At 34.6% G+C, this 11719-nt stretch overlaps 1 protein-coding gene across 1 annotated transcript; it reads right to left on the bottom strand.

Moving 5' to 3' along the window:
* Positions 1-3982: 3982 nt before the first annotated feature.
* On the bottom strand, positions 3983-9271 carry LOC21390688 (F-box/kelch-repeat protein At3g23880). The gene is made up of 3 exons (XM_024165058.1): positions 8666-9271; positions 5972-6051; positions 3983-5478 (listed from the first exon to the last, which is right to left on the bottom strand). Exons 1-3 carry the CDS (start codon positions 9269-9271, stop codon positions 4293-4295), a joined length of 1872 nt encoding a protein of 623 aa, XP_024020826.1. The 3' UTR covers positions 3983-4292.
* Positions 9272-11719: the final 2448 nt, after the last annotated feature.

Below are 11719 nucleotides of genomic sequence, written 5' to 3'. Positions count from 1 at the left end.
AGGGAAATTTGGTGAGGCCATTTTCTGGAAATTGATAGAACTTGATTGAACTTTGTAAATGAAAGAGCTAGAAAATGAATGAACACGAGAAAAAAGCTTAGAATCAAAATCAAATAGAGAAGTTGAGAGATAGAATGAGAGTGAGATGAGAAGATTAGAGTGAATTATTGTGTGGGATTTATGGTGGAATTAAGGGGTATTTATAGGGGATTTTTGGGTTAAAATTCAGTTTTTTCCCGTTGGGCCCGCGAAGGGCCCACTGGACCAAATGAAATGGGCTTTTCGTGGGCTGTTTCGCGGGCTTGGGCCGGGCCGAATAAGGGCCGTGCCGCGGGCCTCCACGTGCTTGGGTCGGTGCCGAATGTTGGGCCCGTGAAGGGCCCACTGGACCAAATGAAATGGGCTTTTCGTGGGCCGTTTCGCGGGCTTGGGCTGAGCCGAATAAGGGCTTGGGCCGGGCCGAATAAGGGCCGTGCCGCGGGTCTCCACGTGCTTGGGCCGCGGGCTGAGAAGTTGAGGCCCAGCCCTAGTCCATTAGACGTGCCGTGCCGACCCGGCCCGTAACAGTAACGAACCGGGCCGTGCCGAATCATGCACTATTACGGGCTGGGCCGGGCTGTCCATGGACGGCCCGGCCCATTTGACATCTCTAGCCCACTAACGGGCCGGGGTTTTTTGAATGCGTTTTACTTTTTTTGTCATTTTCTTGGGCCCTTTTTTGTATGCATGCCCAGAAAAAAATAAGGATCGTGTATGCAAAATTTCAAAACTTTTTGACATTATTTTTATTTTATTTTATTTTTCAAAGACGAAAAATAAAGAAAATCATGAAAAATATAATATTCATCGAATAATGGTGCCGCTTGTTGCAATAATTCATAAAAATCATGTATTAATTTTAGAATGCAAAAGATAAATAAAAATGTAAATTTTTGACCCATCCCGACCCCTGGGCGCCCCACTACGTGCGTCAGGGGCCTTTAAGCAACGTTTTTCTTTTTCTGTCATTTTTTTAGGCCTTTTTTTTTGCAGGCATGCCCAGAAAAATGTAAGGATTGTGTATGCAAAACTTATGAACTTTTTGACATCATTTTTATTTTATTGTATTTTTCAACGACGAAAAATAAAGAAAATCATAAAAAAATAGAACATTCATCAAATAATGGTGCCACTTGTTGCATTAATTCGTAAAAATCGTGTATTAATTTTAGAATGCAAAAGATAAATAAAAATGTAAATTTTTGACCCATCCCGACCCCTGGGCGCCCCACTACGCGCATCGGGGGCTTTTTTACAGTGTTTTTCTTTTTTTCATTCTTTGAGGCCATTTTTTGCAGGCATACCTAAAAAAATATAAGGATCGTGTTTGTAAAATTTCAAAATTTTTTGACATTATTTTTATTTTATTTTATTTTTCAAAGACGAAAAATAGAAAAAATTATAAAAAATATAATATTCAACAAAAAATGGTGCTGCTTGTTGCATTAATTCTTAAAAATCGTGTATTAATTTAATAATGCAAAACATAAATAAAAATGTAAATTTTTGACGACTCCTGACTTCTAGGAGCCGTAGTGCGCGCGCTGAGAGCTTTTTAACATCATTTTTCTTTCTTCATTTTTTGAGGCCATATTTTTCAGGCATGCTCAAAAAAATGTAAAGATCGTGTTTAGAAAACTTGAGAATTGTTTGACATTGTTTTTATTTTATTTTATTTTTTAAAGATGAAAAACAGGGAAAATCATAAAAATAAAATATTCATCAAAAAGTGGTGCAACTTGTTGCATTAATTCCTTAAAATCATTTATTAATTTGAGAAGACAAAATATAAATAAAAATGTGAATTTTTTACACTTCTTGGCCTCTGGGCGCCCCACTGCTCGCGCCGGGGGCTTTTTGAAATCGTTTTTCTTTTTTCATTTTTTGAGGTTATTTTTTGCAAGCATGCTCAGATAATGTAAGGATCATGTCTGTAAAATTTTTGAATTTTTTGACATTGTTTTTATTTTATTTTATTTTTCAAAGAAAAAATAGAATATTCATAAAAAACAAAGTGCCGCTTGTTGCATTAATTCCTAAAAATCATTTAATAATTTTAGAATACAAAACATAAGTAAAAATGTGAATTCTTGACCCCTCCTCCCTCTGGGCGCCTCCCTACGGTCGCATTGGCCTTTTTAACATCATTTTTCTTTTTTCATTTTTTGAGGCCATTTTTTCCAGGCATGCTCCAAAAAAGGTATGGATCGTGTCTGTAAAATGTCAGAATTTTTTAACATCGTTCTTATTTTATTTTATTTTTTAAATACGAAAAGTAAAAAAATTTATAAAAAATAGAATATTGGTCAAAAAATGTCGATGCTTGTTGCATTAATTCTTAAAAATCATGTATTAATTAAGGAATACAAAACATTAATAAAAATGTGAATTTTTGACCCTTCCCGCCCTCTGGGCGCCCCACTGTGCACGCTGGGGGTTTTTTGGAATTGTTTTTCTTTTTTCATTTTTTGAGGCCATTTTTTACAGGTATGCTAAGAAAATAAGGATCGTGTGTGTAAAATTTTAGATTATTTTGACATAATTTTTATTTTATTTTATTTTTCAAAGACGAAAAATAGAGAAAATCATAAAAATAGAATATTCATCAAAAAAATGGTGCTGCTTGTTGCATTAATTCCTAAAAATCATGTATTTATTTAAGAATGCAAAACATAAATAAAAATGTAAATTTTTCACCCCTCCCGGTCTCTGGGAACCCCACTGCGCGAGCCAATGGCTTTTTGACATCGTTTTTCTTTTATCATTTTTTGAGGACATTTTTTGCAGGCATGCTTAGAAATTAAGGATCGTGTCTATAAAATTTCATAATTCTTGACATCGTTTGTATTTTATTTTATTGTTGAAAGACGAAAATAGAGAAAATCATAAAAAATAGAATATTCATTAAAAAATTGTGCCGCTTATTGCATTAATTCCTAAAAATCATGTATTAATTTTACAATACAAAACACAAATAAAAATATGAATTTTTGACCCCTGCCGGTCTCTGGGTGCCCCACTGCGCGCACCGGGGCCTTTTTGACATCGTTTTTCTTTTTTCATTTTTTGAAGCCTCTTTTTTTACAGGCATGCTCAAAAAACGTAGTAGAAAGAGAGAGATAGAGAGAGATCTAATCTCTTATTTGGTTGGAAGGAGAGGAGAAGGGAGAGTAGAGGTGGAGGCAAATCCCCCATGGTTCACCAAATTAAATGGAAGGATCTAAACAATCCATCTATTTAATGCTTTAAAAGATTGTTTTAGTACTAGCATCACTTTTTTTGTCACTCTCTTTGACACTCTCTACATTAACGGTTGTCACTCTCTTTGACGCTCTCTACATTAATGGTTTGACATGTGGACTTTATAATCTTATTTTTTGTTTAAATAATTATATTTCATGTTAATAAAGTCTACGTGTCAAACAATAAATGCAGAGAGTGGTAAAGAAAATGACAGAAAGAGTGATGCTAGCATTTTTCACCAAACAGTATGAAAGATTACTACAATCCTCTTTATCTTTCTTGCTCTTCGTCTCTCTAACGAAACGGAGCCTAATATGCATGCAACCACCATTCTTTGTTTTTCCAAGTGTGTGTGTGTGTGTGTATATATATCAAAAAATAGTATCATATGGTGTTTTAGGATAGAATCATTTATTTTCAAAGCCAATTCACCTCACATATCAAACTGAAAGTCTTTTTTTTTTCCTGAAAAAAAAGTCTTTTTTCGTTTATATATATATATATATATTAATTTTGTTTTTGGAGGAGGTTGATTCCAACTTCAAGATTATACCTTAGCATTAAAGTGGACACAGAGTTTCAGCTTAGTTAAACCGCAACAAAAGTCAAATAACTTTGTAATTGATTTCATCGTTTGGACAAGTATTAATAGTGGGGAGATGATTAATTCTTGACATTACAAAAGATAAAAATGGTTCAGTATTTCAAGTATAGCTATGATTCAGAAACCCCAAACTTCTTGTTTAATTTAAAAGGAAAAACTAACACCACTGCTATGTCATGTTGCTTGTCCCTTTTTCTTTTTACATCCAAAATGGAAAATAATTTGACGCCCCGAGAGTTTAAGCACATAAGACAGCTATATACAAGAAAATATAGTAATAACAAAAGAAACAAGAAAAGGCAAAAGCTTGAAGATTGAAAGATGCATCGGTCCATAATGGTTCATCATTAAGCTACTTCCAGAATTGAGAGTTTCTTCCTTTTTGCTTGAAATCTCGAGTCAATGATCATCTACTTTTAACAGAAACCAGACTCTTCTCATAGAAACAAGCCCAATGCCGCAATCGATCTACATCATGAATGACGACATGTCTACGCTTTTGCGTGTGAAGATTGTAGGAGACCAGCTGTTTATCTCTATCTTGCATGAGAAATTCATTGTTCTTGATGACTGATAATGTACTCACAAAATCTACTATGGGTCCGATAGAAAACTGTTTGGTCCAAGAAGAAGCACCTTTATCACCACTTGAGTTATCAACCATCACAAATATCTCAACGAATAGTGGATACTTATCACAATTATAATCTCTAAAGCACACAATTAAAGCAACATAGTCATCCCAGACCGATAGCCCCGCCCAATCTACCTCGAACTTAATATCACTTAGATCTGGGAATTGTGTGACATAAAATTCCTCGTCGGACATGTCAAAACAAAGGTTCATGTCATGACCCTCAAAATCCCGCACTACCCAATAACAAACTCCCATCCGATATACCGCAGCTTCATACACAAATTCTGCTATGTCCATGTCTCGAGGCAAGATAAACTCTCTCCAAGATTCCGTACCCAGTGTGTGTACCTCAACTTTCACAGTTACACAATTCCAAATTGCAACAACCTTGTATTGCTTAGCTCTGGAATCATATCCAAATCCCATTGCTGAAGGAAGAAATTCTCCAACATTTCGGGCATAATTTGTTAATGGAAGAAGCCTGCATTCCCGCAATACCGGATTGCAAACCATTATGGTACGAGCATCTTGAACTAAGCAAATGATCCCATCAGAATGATAACGAATACGCCACCTACCCAACCTATTATGGCCTCCATCCCGAGGTGGTGGTAAATTGAGTTCTTCAATAACAGAGAGAATACGATCATCGTCGTGATCACCATTCAATACTGTGACCAATGAGAATATGTCTCCTTGGCAATCTACCCCATTATGGTCCAGATGGGGGCAAAAGTGAGTGAAAATTAAGGATGAAGAGAACCTCATCTTCGTATGGCGGAGATGTTTTGCTACAAATGATGGATCATCGATGAGACCAGAGATAACACCGTACCATGACTTGCTTACGCGCTTAAATCGTATTAGCTCGTCGGCAGGCACCCACGACATGATCTCCTCCACCACCTCTGTTGGAAGATGGTGGAAGCTCGACATTTCCGCTTCCAAATCAAATCTAATTTAAACACACGACACAAATTAGGAGAACTTGTTTGTTTCTCGGGAAACCAAAAACATGATTCTGAAAACTCAGCTGAAATAAACTTCACTATCCATAATTATCCAAAATGTTGGCAAGACAAGAGGAGTGAAATCAGAAAAACCAAACTTCCACATTCTGAATTACTTTAGCAATTCCTTCCCATTTCATCAATTTTCTATATAATTGAAACTGAAACTAGATCTAAGCCTAACTCTGAATGCACCAAAACTTCCATTTTCATAGAAATTTCATCTGTTTTCTCCTTAGCTGAAACTGTAACTAGGTCAAACCCTACTTTTAAATTTGGCAACACTTCCATTTTCATAGAAATTTCATCTACCTTCTCTTTAGCCGAAAATGTGACTATGTCTAACCCTAACCCAAAATATACTAAAATTGCATTTCATAGAAATCATCAAAACATGATCATAGAGAGAAATTACAGAGGTAGAAGTAAGAAGCTGACCTTAAATCCGCAGAAAATTTCCGGTTAGCTATTACATTTGCGAATTTAGGATTGCTGAAACAACGCTTTGATCGCTGGTTCTGGTTAAGCTTGTTTTGTTCCAAGTTTTCACTGGATTTTAGAATTGGGCCGTTTGGCTTCAATGTTGTTGTCGAGTTTAATGGGTTGGGCCTCCAGAAACTTAGGCTTGTTCATTTGCACAAAAACTCTAAACTCAAAAAAGAATTAAACTCATATTATAATTTTATTTAAGTTTAAGTTTACGATTGTTTTATAAAATTTGATTTTGAATTTGAGTTAAAACTTAAGTTTGGTATTAAAATCTGAGTTCAAATTTTCTCTTCAATTTAAGTTTTTAAACTCAAACTCAAGTTATTAAATAATATTTTTTCTATTCTTAAATACGTTAAAACTTTTTCGTTTTAATTCTGATTAAAATGATTTTTTTCTATGCATTCAAAACGAAGAGAATAATAAAACCTCACACATATACCCTATTAAAATTTTTTATTACCATTGAGCTTTTATTAAAATACTATCCAAATACAAATTCAAGTTTTGACCCACTTAAATACAAACTCATATAGATTCTCAATTCAAACCATAACTCAAAATGTGCACATCTAAACACAAACTCAAGAGTCCCAACTGAAACCATACTCGAATACATCTTAACTCAAATCAAGACCTAAACTCAAATCACCCTAACTCAAAAAATGTAAATGAACAAGTTAAGCTTTTCTTTTTTCTTGACAAATATTTACTCTTCGTTTATAATCTTTTTAGCCAAATAATTACACCAACAAAAAGATATTTACGAAGAATAAAGGATAAATGTTCAGACTCGTGCACTTTTAAAAAAAAATTCTCCATTTTTTCTTTATTTTTTCTTTTTCTTTCCTTAAAATCTAGAATCCAACCGTGTTCTTTTTATTTTTTTTTCATAATAAAAGAACATCACGGTGAATTTACCAACATGGATTCTTTTTAAGTGAACTCCAAATATTTAAACTCTGACTATATCTTACCACTAAAATGGGTGTGAAATGGTAGGCTAAAATATGCAACAGTATGAAGATTAGCAGTGAATCAGAGGAATGTCACTTTAGAGCAGTAAGGGAGACAGAAATTTCTGTGTCAGTGAGACTAATAATTAAAACCAAAATTTAATGAAGCTATATGATTATTTTAAGAAATAAAAAACTTGAGTGGGGACTTGGACATAGTAGCTCCATTGGTACTTTAGAGTTTGTTGTCTAGATATGATGAATGAATACAACAGATGATATATATATAGGCTTCGGCTATTGTCCGTCCGATGAATGCCCACAGGTGGCACACGCGTGAATGAAGTTGCTGTAGTAATGTGTCAGATGGTTTGGACTCGGAGGCATCTGTGAAATGCAGTATCGGCCAGTGGATGCCAGTTTTGAGTTACCGTCTATAACCGTTGTGTTTTAATTGTTACAATGGCATTAACTGTAAATATATAAGTAGCATGGTATTGATGCACTCAATTTATGATGCTTTTAAGATTCTTTTGAATTGGCAATTGTTTTGTAGTTGTGTAGGAACCACAAAGTAATTAAATGGGTGGAATTGCAAGGTAACAACGTGGGATGTACGTAGTAACAAGCTGGATTTTTTTCACTGTTTGAACAGACCGAGATCCTCTATACCAAGGATGATATTCTAATTCATGTCCACCTAATAATACAGGGCCACATCATTAGTGAAGGCAATTATCTGGTAGGGGGCTGAAATTGTAAAGTCCCTTAGATTAAAAATCTATAGCCCAAATTGATTAGTCCCATAAAAACCAAGAAAAAAAAATATTTATAGAAAATATTTATATTTATATTTATATTCTAAACAAGTGAGAACTATACGGTAAAAAATAAGAGATAAATAAATCCATTTGTAGGATAGAAAATTCTAAAAAATAATTAATGTCAAGTATCATAGAAAAGACTATTCAAGAGATGACAAAGTAGAAGAAAATTATAGAGCTGCACAACTTAAAGATGCATCAAATAACTACCAGTATTCTCAATGACATGCAAAGTTTTGCTTTCTTCTCTTTGCCTTTTATTTCGCTTGAAAATTTCAACAACTTTATCTGTCTCTAACAGAAACCAAACTCTTAACATAGAGAAAAGGCAAGACAAAATGAGCACGCCTTATTATTTCACCACCATGAGCGGTGACATCTCTAAGCTTTTGAGTTCCAAGGTTGTAGGAGACCAGCCTTCCATCTTTACCTACCATGAGAAGCTCATCAGTACTGCTCCATAATGATAATAGGAACGCGATGCCTCGTAATGGTCCGACGTTTAGGCGCTTTTATCAAGAACAAGATCCTTGATCCTCCAGTACAAATACTTCAACTTCTTTAAGGTTATGATCATCTCTAGAAGAACAAAAAAATAGGGTAAGAGAGTCGTTCCACACTTCAAGCCCTACCCAGTAGAGCTGTACTCTTTCCAATAATGTGACATTATTTGGAAATGGTATGGTATAAAATTCCTCATCACACATATCGAAGCAAAGGATCTTTCTGTTTCTTGTGTCATCATTAATTGCGACCCAATAACAAACTCCTCTCCGGTGTAGTGCAAAAAATCGACACTTGAAATGAATTCTCTCTTCGGAAATGTCAATCTCTCTCCAAGAATCACTACCTAGTGTGTATACCTCAGCTCTTTCGGTGGTGTTATCGTGATCATAGAAAACCCTAATAGTCTTGTAAACATTAGCTCTATGATCATATCCAAATCCGACTCCGAAAGGACTAGCCAGCTCGACGAAACTATCAATGGGGTCATACTTTGATGCCGGAAGAATTTTGAATTCATGTAATATTGGATTGCACAACACTAAGGTTTGTTTGTCTTTGACAAGAAGAATGATGCCATCACATTGACGAATGTCCAAAATACCCTGCCACATGTAGCCAGTTTCATTCTGAATAAGTGGTAACTTGAGAAATTCAAGGGCGACACGAATATTATCAATTTCACTATCATTGACCATAGTGATCAATAAGAGTTTGCAGCTTTCGTCGCAGTCTATCCAGCGGTGGTCCAGGTGCGGGCACTCATCACTAAAGATTAAGGATGCATGACAGTTGTTTTTCGCGTAGTCGAGGTGTTTAGAAACAAATATTTGATCATTGATCAAAGCACTTATAAGTGCGTGCCAATATTTGTTGACGCACTTGAATCGGAGTACAGAAATTGCAGGCACCCGCGACATGATTTCCTCTACCACCTCCTTTGGCAGATCATAGAAGCTCGCCATTTACTCTGCTTCAAAACATATTGTATGATCAACTTCTTTGTTCAGCCGCAGCGAAAATTATTGAGAATTCAGCTACAATAAAAATTCAAGAATCAAATATTGCGAAGATCTCAAGAGGTGATGAAATCAAAGACTTATTTCAAATGCCACCAAAAACAAACGAAAAAACCAAACTTGACATTCAACATCACTGTTGCACTTCCTTACCCTTATGGAAATTGACATTCAAACTTGACATTCAAATTATGGAAATTGCAATAAATTCCTATTAGCTTACATCTAACCTAATGTAAATATTCTAACCATTTTATATCGGTATTTCCATGCAATGCATGCTATTAAAATAATACCACCCGAACCAGAAACCAAAAAACTAAAAACTAATCATTTGTATTTTTTGAGTTAGGGTGACTTGAATTCAGATTTTGATTTGAGTTAAGGTGGTATTATTTGAGTTGGGACTCTAATTTGAGTTTGTGTTTGGATGTGCACATTTTGAGTTATAGTTTAAATTGAGAATCTATTTGAGTTTGTGTTTGGGTGAGTCAAAACTTGAATTTGTATTTAGATAGCATTTTAATAAAAACTCAATGGTGATGAAAAATTTTAATAGGGTGTATAGTGGGGTTTTATTCGTCTCTTCGTTGTGAACGCATAGAAAAAAAATCATCTCAATCGGAATTAAAACGAAAAAGTTACGGCGTTTTTAAGAATAGAAAAAAATTTGTTCATTAACTTGACTTTGAGTTTAGGAACTTGAGTTGAAGGGAGAACTTGAACTCAGATTTTAGTCACAAATTAAAGTTAAAACTCAAGTTTAAATTCAAATTTTATAAAAGAACATGAACTTAAATAAAGTTGTAATTTGAGTTTAAATTTTTTTTTAGTTTGGGTGCAAATGAATAAACCCAACTTTTACTGGGATACGAAAAGTTATTTAGACTAGTAAGACTTGATCTCAGATTTATGTAACTCTTCATTGTGATATACTCCTCATGTGATAGAAGGATCAGAAAAACACAAAACTAAAAGTAGAGAGGTAGAGATAGACGCTTACCTAAGGTAGGATCGCGATAGAATAGAGATAGAATTTAGAGAAGAATTACAATCAAGAAGAAAAAAGATGATTCAAAAAAGAAGTATAAAACAACAAGAACTTAAGAGAAAGAACTAGAACTCAATATTCATTCATCAATCATCAAATCTCAATAAGAATTACAATGATTAAGGTATTTATAGAATCTAAAACAAATAAGAGATTTAGATATTTTAAAAAATAAATATAAATCGAAATTAAATACTAAGAATTGATATATCCCTATAGATAATTCCGTGAACCCGCATACTAGTTCTGTTCTAAGCCCGCTCCTGACGTGAGCGACTTAGACTGATTAGCTCCTATCGTATTCTATCTATTGGATTTGAACTGAGACCGAGCAGATAGAGAAAATAACTTTCTTGGCTTGCCCGCCCGGCCTTTCCTTATTTGTTGAACTGAGACGGAGCTGAATCTGTCCTTTGAACATGGATGTGACCTCGAGTCAATGCCCTAAAACAAGAAACAGTAATTACAAGATTCCACAGATGCTCTCCTCAGTTTATCAATCTCCATGTTATTGTTTACTTAATGGGCTGGGCCTCTCAACTTTCTCTTGATGAAGAAAGAGAATTTCTGAACACAACACAAGGGCGCATTGACTCTTGTTTTTAACCTACTCTTAATTAATACCTTTTTAATTAATATAATTAATTGACTAAAAGAATATTTATAACCTAGTTTGAGAGAAAGAGGTATATCCTAATTTAGAAAACGAAATAGGAAATTGTATAAAATATTTGTACATTTAAAATTTATATTAATAAATAACTAATTTATCAATATATAAAAATTAATAAGTCTCATTATATTTTGAATTTTTCAGTTTTCAATTTTACCCTTTTTCTTTTCATTTTTCTTTTTTTTTTTTTTCTCTTTCGATGGCCTAGAAGAAGAGTTCCGATTCGATGGCCTAGAAGAAGAGTTCCGAAAGGAATTGACCAGTAGCATATGCGGAAGGCTCAGACTCTGACTTTAATGGTGGCCCCCTAAAAAATCATATTTCAAAACTTACATGCAGCCTTGGTCTAAGTGCCGAATCATAAGTGCAATCCGAAGCAAAATGAAGAAGTAAAGGAATTTTGTGTCCATCCAAGGGCGTGCTTACGTGATGGTCCACTTTTGTATATTGATTACAAAGCACCAAGTGTTGGTACTTCGCGAAGAGTTCCCGGGCACACTCCGAAGGTACTTCTCTTTCGAAATCTCGTCGAAGCCGTACAACTCTAACTCTTCATTCCAAGTTTACGACGTTCTTTTTTCCTTGGCCGTAAATAGGAAGGCCGGCGATTTTCTTCAGGTCTATCCCCTTTTCTCTCTTACATGGTAATCAACATACATTTTGTGTTTAT

This window comes from Morus notabilis, unplaced genomic scaffold (genome assembly GCF_000414095.1).
Source record: "Morus notabilis unplaced genomic scaffold, ASM41409v2 Scaffold1452, whole genome shotgun sequence".
In the NCBI taxonomy this organism is placed as follows: Eukaryota; Viridiplantae; Streptophyta; class Magnoliopsida; order Rosales; family Moraceae; genus Morus; species Morus notabilis.
The sequence above is the reverse complement of the archived record's forward strand: the minus strand, read 5'-3'. Positions and strand labels throughout refer to the sequence as shown.